Source organism: Denticeps clupeoides, chromosome 17 (assembly GCF_900700375.1).
Source record: "Denticeps clupeoides chromosome 17, fDenClu1.1, whole genome shotgun sequence".
Lineage (NCBI taxonomy): Eukaryota > Metazoa > Chordata > Actinopteri > Clupeiformes > Denticipitidae > Denticeps > Denticeps clupeoides.
Genome location: NC_041723.1, coordinates 12,353,318 through 12,374,748, shown reverse-complemented (window position 1 = coordinate 12,374,748; position 21,431 = coordinate 12,353,318). Strand labels below are relative to the sequence as shown.

The 21,431-nt window shown below is 45.0% G+C and overlaps 1 protein-coding gene across 1 annotated transcript in view; it reads left to right on the top strand.

Annotated features, from left to right (window-relative positions):
• Positions 1-21,431, top strand: part of myo9ab (myosin IXAb) — an 84,820-nt gene that overhangs the window by 58,347 nt on the left and 5,042 nt on the right. Inside the window, 29 exon segments of the mRNA XM_028957398.1 lie at positions 5,074-5,195; positions 6,285-6,426; positions 7,372-7,567; positions 8,490-8,609; positions 10,056-10,137; positions 10,578-10,718; positions 10,803-10,842; positions 11,074-11,196; positions 11,439-11,519; positions 11,628-11,738; positions 11,982-12,104; positions 12,192-12,341; positions 13,694-13,992; positions 14,172-15,254; positions 15,348-15,435; positions 15,892-16,089; positions 16,978-17,075; positions 17,155-17,270; positions 17,541-17,758; positions 17,854-17,970; positions 18,326-18,514; positions 18,658-18,705; positions 18,790-18,901; positions 19,776-19,837; positions 20,121-20,313; positions 20,405-20,533; positions 20,615-20,720; positions 20,855-20,986; positions 21,069-21,192. Of these exon segments, the coding sequence (XP_028813231.1) occupies positions 5,074-5,195; positions 6,285-6,426; positions 7,372-7,567; positions 8,490-8,609; positions 10,056-10,137; positions 10,578-10,718; positions 10,803-10,842; positions 11,074-11,196; positions 11,439-11,519; positions 11,628-11,738; positions 11,982-12,104; positions 12,192-12,341; positions 13,694-13,992; positions 14,172-15,254; positions 15,348-15,435; positions 15,892-16,089; positions 16,978-17,075; positions 17,155-17,270; positions 17,541-17,758; positions 17,854-17,970; positions 18,326-18,514; positions 18,658-18,705; positions 18,790-18,901; positions 19,776-19,837; positions 20,121-20,313; positions 20,405-20,533; positions 20,615-20,720; positions 20,855-20,986; positions 21,069-21,192 (4,743 nt within the window).

Below are 21,431 nucleotides of genomic sequence, written 5' to 3'. Positions count from 1 at the left end.
ATACGTGAATCATCGGTGTATATTTCAATGTATAGATGAAATAATCAATATAAACCACTTCTAATTTATTCCTTGAGCAGTCTATAGCCCCCCTGCCCTCTGGAAGTTCATTCCAACCTACACTGCTTGCAGGATACCTAATGATGCTTGGGCTGGAGTGAAGGGCTCTACTGGCCTAGAAAACACCATTAAAGCGCCTTCTTCATCCACTGTAATCTGCAGGGGTGCCCCGGATGTGGCTCTGAACTCTTGTCATTTATATCATACCACACTGCATTCCCTTCTAACTTTTTTGGGATTGTGGCACTGTGGTGTGTGTTGATGCAGCATTGTTATGGGCAGGAAGGAGGGTGTTATGTCATCTGCACGACTCCCAAAGGCCTCGGAGCTCATGTTAAATGAATTGAACCAGATGCTGTCCCACAGCACGTCCCGTTTCAGTCCTCAAGCCCACTTCTTTCCAGCTCTACGTCACACACCTCCTCTGCTCATGTTTAATGTATAGCTTGCTCTGTAAGCACATTAATTATGAAGGCGCTACGGTTGCCGAATACAGTGCGGAATTATTAAGCAGGAAAATGCTCATGCTGAAGTGGCTGGATGCCACGTTCCCAGGCACTCCGTTGACTTCTGACCTCTACAGTCACCCAAATATCAAAGCCCAGCACTCCTCTCTCCCGGCGCACCAGCTTAAGTTTCCTTATGTTGGTTGTTTCTGGTTGGTCCTTTGTAACCTTTGCACACTGGATGTTTTATCACACGTGACAGCGGACAAATACCGCGGCATAGATTGGATTACTACAATATTAACTTTTGTGTTATTCATCTTCACCAGTTTTCAGACTGTGGTGTACAATGTGTTTGTACTGATTCGGGTTAAGTGTGTGTCAGGCCCTGTGGGATTTGATTTTCCAAAAAGCAAGAGTAAGCCATTCTGATATAGACCTAGGATTTATATAAACCCTAGAAGCTAGCCAGTGGCTGAAAAGGGGTGGACTCCCTGCTGTTTCCCTCTGCACCCAATGGTGTCATCTTAATGAGATGTGGCCTCCTAAGGCGATTAATTCATTCCCATTTAAGTCATCCCCAACGGCAGACTTTATCACGGAAGGGCTTCTGTGTCTGAACAATGGCTCGACAGTCCGGGAACCTGTTCAGCGCTTTCTAAGATGTGGCAAATCCACAGTTTGACTTTTGCAGATTTTTGGAAGCTCCGGAACATGCACAATTTTGCATTTTGATTGCCATCTCTGGAATTTAGCATTCTAGTGAGATGACTTTAATCTTTAAACAAATAATACAGTAAACAATACACTTCTGTGGTTTATTAACTTAAACTTATGTAAGAATGGTGTTTGAAAGTGTTTTGAGTTTTGATTTTCTCCAGTAGTGCCAAACATGGCTGCTGCCACAGCGATGTTTCTGGGTGAAATCCTCTTTTCTCCACTTCAGTCTTCAGAACCGGTGAAAGTCTGCTGCCATGGCGGTTCTCGGTGTTCCGCAGATCTGGAGCGTGTGAGTGGGAGGCTGGCCGTGTGGCTTTAATCGGAGCTGACATGCTGTGTGGCGCCCTGAGGAACATCGCTGGGCCGTCTGCCTCTGATTAGACGCCACACTTCACTTTGCATTTTCACAATACAGTTGCGTCCCGGCCGACACGCACAAACAAACCAGCGTGCAGAAGATCCGCTCCGCGGGACCCTCATTCGAAAGCGCAGAGGAACGAGAGAAAGGGCCTTTCTGTGGTCAGATGAAGTGTGAGGTGGTAACAGATGTCTGCTCGAATGCGGCTGCCGCTCTGGTCTAATTTGCTGTGACGTGTCGCCGGGACAATGCATGGTTGCCGGCTTAACAGAGGGAGAAAAGAAAAAGTTTTTTTTTTTTTTTTTTTTTTTTTAAGGCTGGTTAATGTTCCTTCACCAGCAGTATCAGAGTCTGCTGTCATCTTTATCCCCCCTTGCCGCATGCTTTAGCGGGTGGGTCCAGACAGGAGGGCATCAGTAGAGCAGGGAGGATGTGTGGGACGGATGGAAATGACAGCTTGAGACGGAAGCGGCCTAATTCTAACATTGCAGTGTAACTACAGGACTGTGTGAAGTGCAGAGTCTCGCCCATCATGTTCGTCTGTAATAACATATCACGCGGCATGTTTTACATTCTGGGCCTACATGTGGTGACATTCAGTGGCAGAGCAAATAGTTAAACATGGCAAAGTGGCGCCTTGATTGTCAGTTTGGCATACAATGTAAAAATTTTATATTCGACTTGTTGTTTTCACCACTGAGACCTGAGTTCTAGGTGAATGTAAATGAGCCACATGACACTGCTGCTCTGTCCTAACTCTGGCTTTAAAGACACTTCTGAAAAGAAATAATGCCTCTTTCTTACTTTCCATAAAGTAGTCGTCCGGTATCACAAAAGACATAATGTTGGTTGTTGGTGATAATTAGAAAGCCACTTTAATGCTTACTAAATGTATAATTAATTTAAACAGATAATTATAGTAGGCTAATTGTTTTTGGTATGTGAAAAAAATATATTTTCCATGTAGAAACAAACGACATCCTGATTATTTTTAAATCCTATATGCTAATTTGATATTTAATTATGAAACTGGTAGGAATGACATTCTGTGATCTTTCTTGATATGTTAACCTGCTAATGGCAATTTAAGAAAAAACACGCAATATAAAATGAAACTGTTGGAATTACACTTTATGAAATATTTTAATTACACCTAATAAACATATTATCCATCATAAATATACTCTTTATTTTATTTACTATGAATTTTCCTCTATTTTCTCATTTCTCCAACCATGTGTTCCCACTTTTTTTCTTGCTCGTTATGGTTACCAAGTATACAAACGCTAAAACTATGATTCCAGAAAAACGCTTTACACTTTATACTAACTACAAAGCCAATGTGAATAAATATGGTGAGATATGAAATATTTCATAAAAACGAATCAAATAAAATATACGTGTGTGTTTTTCAAATCCATTGACTGATTCAGCCAGTAATAATGATTTAATATGATTTCACAATAAATGTTTAGTTATGTACAATAAAGTTTACCACATCACTTCTGGATGTGTTTATTCATGACAGGTCAGAGTAGTTTGGGGCTGAGCCAAATGTGTCTTGCCAAACACGATCATAGGCCAGGGAGCAGACGGGGCAAGACCCCAGTCACAGGCATCACAGCTGTACTCCAGGCATGTTGGTCTGCTTCATATGTCACCCACAGGCCACATGGGTGCCAGTTACTGTACAGTCTAGTCGAGAAGATACATTGTGCATTAAGGTCAAAAGGTCAGGGGCTTCTGTCCACTCAGGATTTGGTCAGTCTGTCTACCTAATGATCTCCTTAATAAGTCTGTTTTTGTTTCCATGTCGACCGATTAAACGGTGCCATTGTGCACCGGGTATCGGGCAGCGACGATGACCTAACGCTGATTTATACTTCTGGCTTGTCTTCGTGGCCTGTGGGTCTGCATCTATTCTACATCGGAGCTGTTTAGCGTCAGCCTCACTCAGAGCGGCACTGAAGGGCTGCTGGGAGTGCGGTGCGGCCGGGCAGAGTGCTCCACACCTCCGATAGCCTCCCCCACGCAGAGAGCCCCTTATCTCCCGCCAGTGTTTACATTTGAGCGGCGGCCAAAGCAAACACTCGAAAAAAGCAACTGCACCCTACCGGTGTCCGAGTTTACTGTTTACATGTCCCTGGCAGTTGCATCTTAATTTTCGCACATTTTTGAAGCTCATTTACTGACTGTTAGCACCATGAGAGCAACAGCACAAGCCCGAACTCGAGGCCGCAAAAATGCCCTGGTGCACAACGGTGGGTTCGTTTTCATTTTCGCACCAATAAATTGAGGTGCTCTCTGCTTACGTCTGTTTTATTAAATATAGGGAGGAAGTGACATCATAGAGGTTTAGGGAGTCTCGTTTCCTGGCTGATTTCACAAAAAAGGCTGAATCTGCCACCATGAACCCTTTCAGTGTGCATCGGTTCCAACAGCACTTTTATCTTCACATTCTCATCTGCACGGGTCTATTGTGGCAGTCGTGGTGATTTTCAGAGCCTCCGTCTGCGAGGCTTCCTCTGGCAGTAAACAGTGGACGACAAACAAAAAGCCCTGAGACAAAGAGCTGAGGGGCGTGGACCCCCTGAAATGCTCCAGTGGCCTCTGCGGTTGGTGGCTGGGTGCTGGGCGGCTGTGGAGAGCAACTGGGCACGACTCTCCACAGCACTGCGGCTCTCACGCCGCAGCCTGTCAGACGCCCTCCTGAGGCGGCAGTGTACCCCTGCTGTACCGCCTCCCCCGACTGGCCGCCGGCCAGTCCAAACACAACGTAGGATGCCGCAAGTAAAAAGCGGGAGTAATGAATGTTACTCCCATAAACCCAGAAACATTGTATCCTCTATAAAACCCCTCCTTCTGCTAATAAAGGAGAAGTCAGTCTGAGATCGGGTGATGCTCGTAAGTAGACATGTATAAACAGGACACAGGGTCATTTATTTGCCGCTGTACACTGCTGCTTATTGTTCAGATTTGCTGTGTAAAACATTCATTTATGGGGAAACAAAAATGAAAACAATGCTAAATGTTTTGTGTTTCATTCTGTTCAAAGCTGACAGAATTTGTCAGTAATTAGTCAAATTTTCATTGACTTTATTATTCTGTTATGTAGAGAAGCCCTGGGAGAATGCAGAGCCCTTTTTACTTTACCGAGGCCTGTGGCCTTGTCCGAGGGGATGGGTGTGCAGTTAAAACATGAAAGCGTTTTGCTGGCAGGAACCCAGAGACACACTGGCCCAGTAGGAGAAACACCCGGGCCCATGGAGCCAGTTATGCACCTCTAGGGCTTTCACATCACTCTGTTCTCTGTGAGCTGCAGCGAAACATTGTGTGCTGTTCATATAGAAAAGGGATTTTAAATGGTGCCCCGGTAGCGCAAAGTATACGCAAGACACTGAATTACTGATCATGCGCAACATTATGCTAGTTGGGCCTGTCTGAAGTCCTTTCACCCGTTAAAACACTCATTATGGTCGTCTCCGGCAGGAGGAGTACCGATCCGAGGGCATCAGCTGGCACAACATAGACTACATCGACAACACCGGCTGCATCCACCTCATCAGCAAGAAGCCCACAGCGCTCTTCCACCTGCTGGATGAAGAGTGCAAGTGAGTGAATGCCCACAGAGCTCATATATTTTATTTATAAGAAATTCTATAAACTTTTTGTTTTCTGCATGCATCTAGTTCACAATGATCAAATCCATGTAGTTTCTTAGGCAGATTAATAGAGTGCGGTGGCCACTCAAACCCAAAGCACCTTAAAATCTTTCTGAAATGTAGAATTGTGTGCCTCTGTGCAGGTATTATCATAATCAATATAATAATTAAGATCAATAACCAGGATTGTATTTTTTTTTTCTTTTGCCTCTAGGGTCCTATTTAAAAACATTTATAGATAGATATTTTGTTTCTACAGCTGATGGAGACTCAAAAGACCAGTCTTGACCCCACAGAGCCAATGCTTTAAGGAGTCCTCTGAAATGTTATAGGGTCATTTCATACATTTCACATCAGTCATATTAACAGTGTTTGCATGCATGAGGAGCACATGTGCATTCACTGACCCGAAGGGTCGGAAAAAAATACTGTTCCACAGGTTACTGCGCATTGGCAGACCTTGTAAAATGAAATCCTGTTCAACCTATGGAAAACACCACTCTGCCCATATTAGACATGCCGGCCACTTAGAACCATGCTCTCATCTGGATGTAATAAGCAGTGGATTGAAGAGCAGATTGTTTTGCCAGAGTGCAGGTCAAAGAGGAATTTTTTTTTCTCCCCACTCCTCATCCATTTGCTTCAGGCTGCACCCACATTTGGCGTTATTTAGTCCATCATATGCAGCACTAATGAGTATTAATCTCCTCCAAATGCTCTTGTGATTTTATGATTTAATAAAGATGGACTGACTGTTGCTCACCCTACTGGCACCCCTTCATAGAATCTGATATCTGCTTAGATTTTACATGCTTTCATTGCAGTCAGGAACTTGAAATGTTACAATGTACATTAAATATATTAGTGCATTTTGTGTATTTGACCACCAGTCATCTATTTTTCATTAAAACAAAAATCTTTTTTTATTCTCTCATTGAATGAGACAAATGGATTCCAGCTCCTCTCCTGCAGGACCTTGTTGATGACCTGCGAGTTCTGCTTTCAGTCCACTCCCTGAGCTTCTGTCCCTTCTTGCAGCTTCCCACAGGCCACCAACCAGACCCTGCTGGACAAATTCAAACGGCAGCATGAGGGCAACAGCTACATCGAGTTCCCTGCTGTGATGGAGCCAGCCTTCATCATCCACCACTACGCTGGGAAGGTCAAGTATGGAGTGAAGGTGAGGTTTAGCAGTGTTTAAAATGAAGCCATGCCTCAGTATCGATACCATGGCCTTGTAGGTTGTGGTGTGTGAGTCTGCAGAGGTTTACACTATTTCATTGTCTTCAGAAGTCCAGGACTGAGGGTTACATTAAAGGCACTTTATGTCTGAAAATTTAAAACACTTCAGCAGATGCAGCTTACATGCAGTTCAAATCATTTATGTTGAGCAACGGATTCACTAGAGGGCTAAGTCTGAAGTTTCTGACATAACACATAGTGATGTCATGTAGACATTTATGTCTTTATTTTTTTTATTATTTTTTTTCCTTCAATTTTTGTCACATAACCTGTCTTTTACTCCCTCTGCAATTTCCAGCGATTTTGCTTTGTCCTGTTTGCATCAGCATGTACCGTTTGCGTCAGCAGGCACTGTGCACAAATGCACAGTACCTGACAGAAGTCTCTCTCTGTATACATACTCATTACATGCTCAGCCCACCTTGAGCAACATGAGGATGAATATTTCAGTCTATAGACACCATGGTTATGGCAGGATTCATAAAAGTTCACACTGACCATTTCTCATCCAGAGTGGATGTAAATTGTATGATGTATATAAAGAGAAGCATGATCCGTGTGGGCTGTGGGTTTTTATCAGACTGCAGACTGAATGTTTTGTTATGGAGGACCTGCTATCACACATCAGGCCATGCCCGCCACTCATAACCCTCTGAGAGGAGGATTTGTTTGCTGGAATGTGGAGCAGATGCATTTAAAAAGTTGGTAACAGGATTTGTAATGAGCGCAGCTGTCATGCATAACGCATGCATTACACCGGCATGCAAGTGGAGGAAGAGAAGATTAAATCACACATTTTCCTGCCTGTCCATCTGACGGCCACTTGGAAAATAAAATATATATGTGTGTGTGTGTGTGTGTGTGTGTGTGTGTTTGACACCAGGATTTCAGGGAGAAGAACACTGACCACATGAGGCCAGACATCGTGGCCCTGCTGAAGAGCAGCAAGAATGGCTTCATCCGTGGCCTTATCAGCATCGAACCGGTGGCCATGTTTCGATGGGCGGTGCTCAGGGCCTATTTCAGAGCCCTGGTGGCTTTTCGAGAGGCAGGAAGCCGACACCGGGACAAGAAGAGTGGTGTGTACAGTCCAGTTTTTCTTCCCTGTGCTTCCCTTTCTCTTGTGAGCCCTTTGCAGATGTGCATTCTTTAATGCTCAGAGCTGCATATTATGAACATGAACAAATTCTTTAAGGGAATTAAACTCTAGTTTGTTTATTTCCAGGGTTGCTCTGATGCATTTTATGTCTTGCAAGTGTCATTAGATAAAGCTTGACTTCACAGGATTAGGCACGGCTCGTCCATTATTCATTGTAGCAGAGACCTCTCTGGCCTCTGGGATGTTGAAATATGCATTCTTGCTGGAATAACAGGCCGGATGCTGAGCTTTAAGAAGTTTTATGGTTTTATGTTCCCGCTGATTCTGCCAAACAGCCACCTGCTGCCGGACCTTTTTCATAACCCTGGGTAGGATGCATCAAGTGTTACCTGTGTCAGCCCACATAGCCTGGACCATCCTAAAGCTGTATTCCTCCTTTTAACTACAGTCTTGGTTGATTAGAGTAATCTGACCCTTTTGAGGCCAAGTATCTCCTTCCTGGTGAATGACGTGTTGTCCTTAAATTGTCAGGCATGACCTTCTTGAATTGATAGCTTTCATGCTTCATGGATCATTTCCTAAAATCCCATTCCATTGAGTATGAGGTTATATATAATGCAGCACATGGGAGGACGTTGGTATATCATACCAAGTCTTTAGGATTTCCAAAAATAAACAAATGCAATCAAATAAGTAATCTTTATCTTGGAAACCGTAGACTTCACATCCAGCCCCCCATTTAAGAACCCTCCTGTTGATACAACACACACACAAGGTCCCATCTCCATCTCTTCCATTTCCCTCTGTTAATTCAAGCAAACCAGTGCCAATCATGCTACGGCTTGCACAGCACAGCAAAAATTACCCCGTGTGTGTGAATTTTTATTTCTCTGACATTGCAGGAAACGATTCTGCTGTTCCCTGTCCGGTGCTGAAGAGTGTCGACAGCTTCAGTTTTCTCCATCACCCAGTTCACCAGAGAAGCTTAGAGATCCTGCAGCGCTGCAAAGATGAAAAATACAGTAAGACTAATTTTCCTGGTATCACCCCTGTTTTGATCACTCATATATGTAGAATAAGACAAAAAACGTCTGTAACCTTCATCCTGACCTTTATACTAGTCATATTAGGTCTAGTCAATAGGACCATTACTGTATCGCCCATACTGTACTGAACATGGCAAGCCCTTTCTCCAATGTATAGAGCAGCTTAGAGTTGGCGGCGAGACTAATGTTGTTTTTCCCCAGCATTCCTTTCTGTTTTCAGGTTTTCCTATTTCTGCGGACATTCATTTCACTTTGTGTCCATCTTTTTTTATCTCTACTTCTCCACACTCCATCGCTCGAACCCCACAATGCTGACAGCCAGTGACCTTCACTCTGTTGCACCACTTTTCTCTCCTAACAATAACGCGTCAGTGGGTCCCATAGAGAAGCGCTGAAAAAGTGGAGCAGTCATATGACTCCTATTAAACCGGCTTCATGCAGTGGATAAAAACGCTCACTGTTTTATCATCTTTTCAAACACACAGCTCACTGTTGTGATCATTAATGAGATGTTCATAGCCAGAAGAGCTTGACCCATTTGTTGCTTATTGTTGAGTGGGTTTCTTTATGAAAGAGTCGAATGGGTGCACAGGGTTAGTCAGGCACATGGCACCGTTTCATCAGCGGTTCTGCTTTTTCTACCCTGCGCTGATTGATATGGAGTGTGGATGGATGTGGAACTGATGGGTGAGTCCAACTGGACAGTGAATGTCTGGCCTTCATCATGACTGGACGAAATTCCAGCTATTTTCACAGTATAGCAGTGGTTCTAACTGGACAACTAAGTTCCAATGCCAGATGAAACAAACAATGAGAAAAGTGTCCATCAGTTCATTTTATTTTTTTCATATTAACTATGTTGACTGTGTATTTCTCCTCTGGTTATATAATGCTGGAGCGAGTGCTGGAGCGTGGATGGTCTGTCTTTTATCTTAAACACTAGTCATGACCCACACCCCCCTTAGGCAGCCCTTCTCCTCATTTCCATTACAGTGCTTTCACGGTTGGCAGGAAGGGATCCACAGGGATGCCGAAACCCATTTAGAGAAGGCGGAACCCTGACAACACGCTCATCGCAACCTCATCAGCCTGATGACAGCTCAGGCTATAACACTTTCAGGTGTTAGCGCACTAGCGGCCTGCACATATCTTGGGCTCAGGGGTCTGGTTTATATTCCCACTGTTTATCGTCCACTCCTCCCCAAACCCATGAAGAGCTGATGGACCTGTCAGCATAGCCTTGGCACCGGAGATCATTTCTAGAGTCCTTAATCTTTACATAATCTTCAGTTTAAATAAATCAAATGAAGACTGCACTTACTTATTTCCTCTCAGTATTTCAGTGTGTGTGTCTTCCGCCCACATACTGTATGTCTGTGTGTCTTTCCAGTAAAATATATTGCCTTGTTTTTAATATTGCAGATTCGTGTATCACTAGAAGGAATCCTCGCACTCCACTGTCAGACCTACAAGGCACTAATACATTTAATGAGAAGTCTCCCAGGTAAGGTGCCACTTGTGTGTGTGTGTGTGTGTGTGTGAGAGAGAGAGAGAGAGAGAGAGAGAGAGATATACTACCCCTTGAGCCATGGTTAGGGCATGATAAACTTTAATGTCAGAAGGGCGTATTGTCTGACCTTTGTTGTCGAAGGGAATTGCTTTCCTTTACTGTCCCATCCATTTATGGGGGATTGTGTGAGACAGTGAATTGATTTTTCAGGACCAGGGTTAAACTCTCTTGCCATATTGGTACACCTTGTCACTCTTTGTCGCCTTTATATTGTTAGGATGATGTAGCATGGCCTAGCATCCTAAACATTTATTGACATTGAAACAGGTCTCCCTTTATACTGTTTAATTAAATCCCTGATATTCTAAATTACTGATTCAGTATATAAGATCAGGCATTTTGCTGCACACTGTTAATAAATCCGTGTCCCCCAGGGATGCCTTCGGCGTAGGCTGCAATGGCCGGAGCTCCAGGCCCAGCCGTCTGTCGTCAACTGGAGCCATGCATGAAGAGGATGGCATCTTCGTAAACTCCACCAGCAGCAAGCTGCTGGAGAGGGCACAGGGTATCCTTATGTGAGTGCAGGAGACTTGAGGATGAACATCCACCCTGAGGTCTTTGTGTTTATTTCTTTCTAAATAAATCTCTCCATCTCGCAGGCGGAACAAAAACTACAAGTTGAAGCCCAGCCTTCCTAAGGTGAGGATCCTGCTTTTGAATACAGAATATACATTTTGTTTCTAAATGGGCCAGTGGTGGCCTAGCGGGAAAGGAAATGAAAGGAAGGGTTGCGGGCAAGTTGCCAGTGAGGTCCGCTTGAGCCGGTGCCCACTGCTCACTAAAGTTCTTGGGTTAAATGCAGAGGACCCATTTCGTGCACCGTGTGCTGTGCTGTGTGTATCACTGTTTTTTCACTGTTGTTATCTACAGCACCTGTTAGATGTGAAATCTCTGAAGTACCTGAGCAGCCTGACTCTTCACGACCGCATCACCAAGTCCCTGCTGCACCTGCACAAGAAGAAGAAGCCCCCCAGCATCAGCGCCCAGTTCCAGGTGAAGCCTGCAGCACTGCCCTGCGCCACCACTCTCTGAGGCACAACAGTGCACCACGTTTTCAGTGGACGCTGCTTGTGTTTTATAGTTTTGGTGTAAAAGGTTAATAAAACATGAGCAACCCCAGCACACATTCCAACACGATGTGTTGCACAAGCCCCCAGATCTGAGTCAGTCTCTACTGGAAAGCAATGTTCTGAACGCTTCTTGACCACCAAGATGAACAATATTTTCTTTCACAGGCCTCTCTCAATAAGCTGATGGAGACTCTGGGACAGTCGGAACCGTACTTTGTCAAATGCATTCGTTCCAATGCGGAAAAGGTATGTGGGTCTGAACTGGCCCCTGAGTAGTTGTGTAAAATTCTGCCGGATGCCGTGATTTAAAGGCGATCTTTCTCTATCTCTCTCCCTCTCTCTCTTCTCCCTCAGCTGCCCCTCCGCTTCAGTGATGCTCTGGTTCTCAGGCAGCTGCGCTACACTGGCATGCTGGAAACGGTGCGCATTCGACAGTCAGGATACAGCATCAAGTACACCTTTCAGGTGAGATCAGGCTGTATCCCACGCTCCATAGATCTGTACCTTCTACACTATGCCACAGTAGGATCTAATGGCACATACATTTCAACAGATCTATAGAATTTGAGACTAATGTGCATTTAATTTCTGTTCACGTTTTTCTTGTCAATAAAATCAAGCCTGACCGAGAATGATAAAAATGGATCCTTAGACTTTGTAGATCTTAGGTCACCTTCACAGTGTCAAATTTGGCTCTTGCTCTGCCAGGACTTTGTTCGACACTTTCATGTGCTGCTACCACATGGCACAAGTGCCACACAGAGGGGCATCAGGGAATTCCTCCGGCAGATTGAGCTTCCGCCGGATAGCTTCCAAGTGGGCATCACAATGGTAAAATCAGCTTCATTCTGAATGTCCTAAAGGCTCCGTCGTGTTCATGTATTCCTGTATGTGACACCTCCCCGCTCCTGTCTGCAGGTGTTCTTGCGGGAGGTCTCACGCCAGCGACTGCAGGCTCTACTTCACGAAGAGGTCTTGCGCAGGATAGTAGCTCTGCAGCGCCGCTTCCGCGCCCTGGTGGAGAGGAGGCATTACTGCAGCCTGAGACTTGCAGCCTGCATCATCCAGGTGAGCAGCCCACACCCACGCCATCTACTCTATACTTTTATCTTATGTGTTTAACTTTTTTTTTTTAAACAAGTGCCGGTTTCAACCAGTAAAACCAGAGTAAGGGGCAGTTTTTAAGCCATGCAGGCCTCCTTTACCAAACCACTGGGGTTTGCACATTACTTTAGATATGGTTTAGAAAGCTCAGCCATCATATTTGTTGGAACTTTATCTGTCTGCTTGCAGCCATTCTGCAGCTGCTGCCAGGACTGGGATTATAATGAGACTTTAATGGTGTGTGTGGCGGAGACAAGTCTGTTAGCAGCGGGTAGCATTTCATTATCTGTTGCCTAATTGTTTATTGTGTTTTCAGATCCAGTTTAATGTTTTTGCCTGGTTTTGGGTAATGAAGGAGATTTCTGGATCTCCTGGTGAGAGTCAGGCTTTACGGACAGTAATGGCTTTGTAAACTGTGGATATGGCCCTCGCTCTCCTGGAGAGGCGTTTTCAATAGCAGTGTTGTTTCTGGACAGGGGAGTTGGCTGGCTACCTGTGTCAAGAGTTTTTGTCAAACTCCGCAAAAACAAACAATGTAAATTCAGAAACGTATGGCACTGGAAAGCAAAGTGTGAGACACACTAAAGCGCAGTGGTGTTTTGGAAAGTAATTGGTAAGGAATGATTACATAAGCTGTCAAATAGCTATGGCACGGGTGGTTGGAAACGCTGAAAGCTTCCAGCATTTCTGTACTGCTCATCTCACCAAGGCATAAAAATAAACGCTGTTGAGTGTAGAATTTAAACATTTGACAGCATTTCACATTTGACAGAGTTTGAGGAGTTCTCATAGCAGGACATTTGAGGCTATCACCATTGGAGAAATTGTGTCTCTGAGAACCACTGAGGTTCATGAGCCTAACTTAACTAGCAAACTTCCTCGAAAAGGACTGTAGGTAATGCCTGTCCACTGATTACATTACCTTTATTCAGTAATGAAAGTGAAAATGAAGTGTTTGTCATTGTGAGACACTGCACCCAAATAAAATGTGTCCTCTGCATTTAACCCATCACCCTTGGTGAGCAGTGGGCAACCAGCAAAGCCGCCCAGGGAGCAGTGTGTGAGGACACCCTTGACTGTTCGGCATTCTAACCAGCAACCTTCCGATTACGTGTCTGTTTCCTTACCCACTAGGCCACCACTGCCACATTTACAGCAAATGGCAGATGCTCTTAACCTTATCTCTGTTCTGAATTTGTTCATGTACCTTTTGCTTTACTGTTTGTGGTGAACTGGTCAATTGCATCAATTTTTATTACCACAGTTTGGGAACCAATGATTTAAAACATTAGAAATATGTCTCATCTTTCCATCAGCGTTGGTGGAGAACGTGCCAGCAGAGGCAGCCATGTGAGCTGTCGCTCCAGCAGGAGGCAGCACTGTGCCTGCAAGCAGCCTGGCGGGGTTACCGGGCACGCCAGCGTTTTGTGCTGGAGAAGGAGGCCTGTGTGCTACTGCAGAGGAGCTGGAGGCGGTGCCTCCACCAGAGGGGTCAGGCTGCCCTGCTCATCCAAGCTGCCTGGAGGGGCTACAAACAGAGAGAGCTCTACAGCGGGCTGCACGGCTCCATTCTGCTCCTGCAGGCTGCCAGCAGAGGATACCTGGCCCGACAGAGGTAAGAACCAAGCACAGCCCTCAGCTGAGATTCAGGGTTGAAGCCTGGATGTTAATATCTTTGTCCTTGGATAACCTCCACCTTGCTGTTGAAGCAACTCCAGGGAATGAATGGACTCTTTGTGGGATTGGGTTATTATTTTGTTCTTCTCAGAGGTCTAACGGTTCCACCGTTCTCAGGTTCAGGACTGAGAAGGAGCGGAGAGCCAAAGAGCAGCTCTTGACCGAATTTCAGAGTCCAGTTTCTGAAGAGGACGTGAATGCTGAGCCCGACCCACAGTCTCAGCTGTCCCCTGAGCACAGTCTGTCCGAGTGGGCCAGAGCAGGAGGAGAGACTCCACCAGCAGTGTCCAGCCTGAAGAGCCGAGCCAAGAGGGAGAGCCGTAGGAAGCGTGAGCTGGAGCAGGCCACGTTCAGCCTGGAGCTGCTGAAGGTGCGATCTACCGGATCCTCGTCTGCCCTACCTGAGGAACAGCTGGCTGAGAACGCCCTGTTTCCTCAGGGCTCCCCAGACAGCAACAGCTCGCAGGGCAGCTTCGAACTGCTCAGCATGGATGATGTGGAGACCGAGCTTCCATCCTGTCCATCTCCAGCCCCACAAGAACTACAGCCGAGCTGCAGCACTGCACCTGATGAGGCTTCTCCAGTCCCACACGGACTTTCAGGTTCCCTCAGGGCAGCTTTGCCCAGTCCTGAGAAACAGTCGCCCTCTTCGCCTGTCTTCTACATCCCTGATGAGCAGATCAGCCCCGTAGGCTCACCCAGCGCACGGCCAGAGGTGGTCAGCCGAGGAACCAGGGACAGGGTGGACTCAACCACAAGGAAACCTGTGGTTGTGGTCATCAGCATGCAGAAGGAAACTTTACTGCGTGATGTGAAGGTGCAGCCAACAGAACTAATCGACCGGTGCAGTGTGGAGGCTCTGGAGCATCTGGAGAGAGTGAGGAGCGAGACAGAGGAGAAGCCCCAGCCGCAGGTTGAGAGGGAGGCGGAGGAGCAGAGGCCTCGGGTAGACGCCCTACCCATGAACAAAACTTGCCCATCATCCGCCACAGAACTGAAGAGCCACAAGCCTTCCCAATCACAGTCCCCCACCCCCATGCAGCAGGACTGCAGAGCCAAAAAGCCACCCATGGAAGGTTCTACTGTGGCCAAAGCATGGCCACAGAAGAAGATGATCACCCAGACCATTAGCATTAGCATGTCAGACCGATCTGGCAATGTGGCCTTCTCACCTAAGCGCAACAGACTCACCTTCTCCAAGTAAGAAACAATCTGCTGCTGTTATCTGGACTCTTATTATGGAATAGCTGACTGCTTGTGAACATGCCTGGGGTTTCCTGCTTTTTATATTAGGTCTGATAAGGACCTGGTTAACCAGGAGCGTTCCATGGCTCTGCAGAGGGAGGAGAGATCAGGTTTCAGATCACTGAAGACCCGAGAGGTTTGTTCACACAACTTATTTCTTCTCCATGAAGCAGGACCACAAATTTGCTTTGCACCCACAGGTTGTTGATTCACACGTACACTACCATTCAAAAGTTTACGGTCATTTAGAAATGTCCATGGAAAAGATCCATCAAATGAGTTTGAATACATTCTTTTGACAAAATGAATAACTTATAGATTTGCTGACCCACCAGATACTCAACCACTCTGAACTGGACCAGTTTTGTTGTTTCTGTAATGAGTACAACCGTACTTTCTGACATAGTGCTGGTTTTCTATGCAAGGAACGGGGCATCTCTAAATCACCCCAAATTTTTGAACTGTTGAGTATTTACACAGTTGTATGTACAGAACATTGTATGTGTGCATCAGCTGTGCATCACCTGGACTGTCTGTGGAACCCTCATTGTGCGTGGATTTGAGGGCTGTGTGTTATCGTTTGATCGATCAGGTCGCCAGGCCAGGCCATAAAAAGAAAGCGCGCATGGCGCGGACACGCTCTGATTTCCTGACCCGCGCGTGTAACGTCGAAGTGGATTGCGAATCTGAGGATGATGAGTACATGCCAGTTCTGTCGCACACGCTTCCCCTGCCTGAGCCCCACACCCATGCTGGCTCAGAGCAGGCATGCCACAGTGACTCCGAAATGGTAAATGCAGAGACTCAGTCCAGGCTGCAGGTTGCCCTTTTTAACCCTGATCCACAATCATTTAAACATACTTAAAAAATTATTGTAAGCGATATTGCAAAACTTGTCTAAGGTCAGCATGAAAGGGCAGCTTCCACCGACATTGCAGTAAACCCCCCCCAGACCTAAGACAGGCCAGGGGCGCCTTCAACTGCTAACCCAATTCCTGTACTGATGACGCCATTCTGTAGACACGCCTTCACGCCGACGTTCTCTGCTCCTTTCTTTGTCTTGCTGTGGCCGACGAGAGACTCTGAAAACACCAACTAATGTTTTGTTTGTTTGAAGATACTTTTTTCCTCTTAATTTATACAATAACCTTAGTTCACTGCATGTGTACTACCCACTTGTCTCCATAACAACTGTTAGCTGGTCACGTCTTTTCGATTCGAGCACTCAGCCACTCACTCACTTGCATCGAGTCACTTCACTTACATCTAACAGCAGGATGAAAATGCTCTAACAGTGATGCCATGTGAACTGTTGACATGCTGTTGCTTCTAATGATGACCAATCAAACATTACATTTATTGTACATTATTAGGATTAATAATGTAGAAGGTATTATGGAATCTTGATTGATTGTTTAAGATTCACTGTTATAGTAGAAGATGTAACCATTTTAATGATAATCACAAGTGATTCTGGGTCATGAAGCTATACTGCCCTCTAGAGGAAAACTATGTTATCACCATGTTTTACCTTGAATTTGTTTGGTTTGAAATGTACTACAGTGGGTGAAGTTATCAAGAGCTGAACCCACCTCTTCATTATATAGAAGGGCTGGTGGTCCAGGGATTCATTGGCTCCTGTCTTGTATAAGTGTATAATGGATCATTTACTCTGCAGCCCTCACAGAAGGACCTAAAGAAGATGCATAAGACTATGTCCTCGGGTGACCTGGGCAAGGTGGAGTCCCTCAGAAAGACACCACAACAGGAAGGAAGGTGTGTGACCAGTTCAGTTATCTAAATATAAAATCATATTTCTTTGTTTAATTCTGTGTGTCCATAATTTTGGTGTTAGGATGAGAGGACGAATGCGCTTCTGGAGCAAGACCAAACACAGTGAGAAAAAGTCATCGAGAGAGAAGATGTCTAGCAGGGCAGGCTCAGCAGATGGGGCTTTGGACAGAAGAACTGGTAGGTAGAAGCAAAGAAAGCTGTAGTCATTTGATTAATTATTCCATGCTGCCATATTGGCATTATTCCATGCACCCATATTGGATTACAGTGAGTGAGCAGATGAATCCTCAAAGTGGTTTACTTTAAGATGTTCACAATGGGTGTCAATTGAATTAAGACCCCATCAGCCTACATTTGTAGGAAGGGATTTGTGCGTGGGTGAAGGCATCTTTGAGAACACTGTTCAAGCTGTCGGCATAAATGTATACTTCTCTCTATCTTCAACAGGACCAGACAGCACCTCTCCTCCCCACAGCCCAGACCTCACAACAGGCCGGGGACGTGACTTCAAGGAGAACAAGGAGCCGTCACCAAAGGTAAAGAGGAAGCGCAGTGTGAAGATCAGCAGCGTGACTCTGGAACCTACCCAGTGGCAAAATGATGCTCTTCAGATCCTCACAAGCGCCACAGACTACCGCAGCATGAATGACTTCCTCATGAAGAAGGTTCTCCTCAGTGCCATCCTCACACCAACCAACCAAATACACCTGTAACACATTCTGACTCTGAGCTTTTTTGTTTCTAACGCTCGCATCTGCAGATCGGTGACCTGGAGGCTGAGGATGGAAAGAAGGACACCATGGTGGATGTTGTGTTCAAGAAAGCACTGAAGGAATTCCGCCTTAACATCTTCAATTCCTACTCGACTGCCCTGGCTGTGAGTACTGCAGCAGTGAGCCTAGTCAGTACTCTAACTGAACGCAAGAACTGAGAAATTGTATGATTTCTCAGGCTTGCACGTCAACTAATCACTTGCGACTTGTCATTTGCAACACAAATTCATTGATATCCTTACTAGTTGTAAAAGGTATCTGACTTTCCTGGCTTATTCTCCTCTAAAGCTCATGAAGAGCTTAGTAGGCTCTTTGTTGTAATCAAAATTCTATCTTCATTTACATTTTTTACATTCAGCTTGGTCATGGCAACTTTCTCCCATCAAATGAATTCTTCCATTAACAGCAATGGAACAGCAGTGTACAGTATAACATCTCTGCCCGCCTGCCTTGTCTTAGATGGATGATGGGAGAAGCATACGTTACAAAGATCTTTATGCGCTGTTTGAGCACATCCTGGAGAAGACCATGCGTCAGGAGCAGCGAGATTGGAGCGAGTCGCCGGTTAAAGTGTGGGTCAACACCTTTAAAGTCTTCCTGGACGAGTTCATGACAGAATACAAACCCATGGATGGCACCATGAGCAAGGTACTGGTTTATTCTCACACTACTCCGTTTTAATTTTACTCTTCAGTACAGTTGCATTTCTGGGCTTATTGTTTCTAATCACCCCAGGGTGGGGATGGTTGTTTAGACATGTTCATCCTCTTTCTTTTTGTCTTCATCACTAGGCTCCCAAACCTGAACGCAAAAAGAGGAGGAAGAAAGAGAGTGATATTGTGAGTTGCCATTGTGGATGTAAAAACAAATATCATTCACCAGGCTCAAGAATTATTGCTGATTTGAATTTTTGTCTGTGCCAGGTCGAGGAATTCAATGGCCATATCTTTAAGGCCACCCAGTACAGCATCCCCACGTACTGCGAGTTCTGCTCCTCCCTCATATGGATGATGGACAGGGCGTGCGTCTGCAAGTGTGAGCATCACGTCCATTGAGAGTGTGTGTGTGTGTGTGTGTGTAAAGAAGACTCATATTGCCACTAAACTGAAATCAGTGTTTTAATTGACAAAATATTTTATTGAATAAAGAAATTGATAATTATTCTGCATCTTAGAGTAATGTAGAATTCACAACAAATTGAGTTTTTTGTGCTCTGTTTTATGTTGGTGTAGGACAACAGACAACATGCACGAAAAGCTTAGACCCTAACCTCACCTATCACCATCGACACTGGACCACTAAGTGTGTCTCATTTTACCACACAGCATAATGTCAGATAATGCAGTGGCAGATGAGATCAGCCAGCCAGCCCCATAAAACCAATTACGCTTTAAAACATAAGATGAAAAGATAAAATCTTCATTAAATGATCTCACTTGTTCCTGAGATGACCACATGAAGTTGACTAACTGGCTGACAGTCATTGCTGCCCATCATTAGCCTACAAAAAAAGTATTTTCCCTCTGAGATCTGTGGCAAAAGATCCCGCGTTCATCCTCTGTCTTTTCCAACCCTAAAGCTATTACAGAAAGGATGTCATTGTCAGCGGGGGTTTAAGTGTTTTTTTTTTAAAGCACTATAATCAAATGTGTGTGAGAGAGTGTGTGTAAAAGCACCATAATCAGATTTTTTAGCCCTGGCCTGATGGGTTGATCAGGGCATGACGTGGCCCAGCCTCTCTCACTGCATGCCTCCCCCATGACCGCAGTCTCTCATTTCCAACTCAGGGAGTGGCTGCTTTGTCTCCCTTCAGACACAAGATGCTGCAGCGGAGATGCTTGTGACCGAGGTGTTAGAGCAGCCTGAACTCGGGCTGTTGTCCTGATTCTGGACTCTCTTTCTCTTGCAGTGTGCCGATATGCATGCCACAGAAAGTGCTGCTCTAAGATGACCACCAAATGCAGCAAGAAGGTAAGCAAGCTTTCATTTGTAACCAGCTTTGTCACATGTCTTTAACAGTAGTAAGAGCAGGAATGTTTATTTTACCATGCCAGTCAAAGGTGACCTTGTACTTTATCTCATTGATATCAGTCTAGCTTCTCTCTTTTTTTTTTTTTTTTTCAATAGCCAAGAAGGACAAAAATCTTCCAAATCTTATAGGAAATAAATACTAATATTATGCCAATATTGTTTATTCTGGCTTTCTTTAGATTAGTAAAACAGAGCTTACTTCCTTCATTTGCTTTTGAAACAGTATGACCTGGAGCAGTCGTCCAGGCAGTTTGGTGTGGAGTTGTCCCGTCTGACCAGCGAGGACAGAGCGGTGCCCCTAGTGGTGGAAAAGCTGATCAACTACATCGAGATGCACGGCCTGTACACAGAGGGCATTTACAGGAAGTCTGGATCCACAAATAAGATCAAAGAACTGAAGATGGGCCTTGATGCAGGTACTGAATGGGGTTTAAAAAAATATTACAAACCTGTATAACAGTAAACTATATAGTGGAGAAATTCAATAACTGTTGCTGGGTCCATCAGATGCAAATAGCATGAACCTCGATGACTACAACATCCACGTCATTGCCAGTGTCCTGAAACAGTGGCTCCGGGATTTGCCTAATCCTCTCATGACCTTTGAACTCTATGAAGAATTCCTCAGAACCACAGGTGAGCATTTTATTTCATGAGTCAGTAAATGTTGTAAGTACATATGTAGTTCATGCAGTTCATGCCATTTTGTTACTTCAGGCTCACAGGATAAGCGCGAGATGATCAGAGGTGTGTACTCTGTCATAGACCAGCTCAACCGAACCCATCTGAGCACCCTAGAAAGGCTAATCTTCCACCTGGTCAGGTAAAAAAAACATTAAAAACCCCATCCATTATTCCACATCACATGCAACTAAACAACACGGCTCAGATTTTACAGTAATTATGTGAAAAACATCTTATGATTCTTTAACAAGTTCTCTTTTTTTTTATATTTAGAATCGCGTTCCAGGAGGAGACTAATCGCATGTCTGCTAATGCTCTGGCCATCGTGTTTGCTCCATGTATTCTGCGATGTCCTGACACCATTGACCCACTGCAGAGTGTTCAGGACATCAGCAAGACCACCTCGTAAGTCTGGCTTTCTGATACGCACTTATACTGCCCACATTTCCAGCCGTACAACTAAAAAAATATTTTCTTTGTGCATCAGGTGTGTGGAGCTGATCATCTGTGAGCAGATGAATAAGTACAGAGCCAGACTGAAGGACATCAATAGCCTGGAGTTTGCTGAGAACAAAGCCAAGAGCCGACTGACCCTCATCAGGAGATCAATGGTACAGGTCCCCAGAGAGAGAGAGAGAGAGAGACACTGTGACAGCTCACCTCAAGTCTATGAAATATTCCTAAAATATTCAGTGCTGATTTGACTGCTGTGGATTTATTGAGGAACATTTCCCCACAGAATTGGAAACTATGCTATTTGGTTCGCTTGAGGTGACTTTTGGTCTAACTTCTGGTCTTACTAAAAAAATTGCATGATCATGAATATTTCTTACCCTAACGGGAATAACAA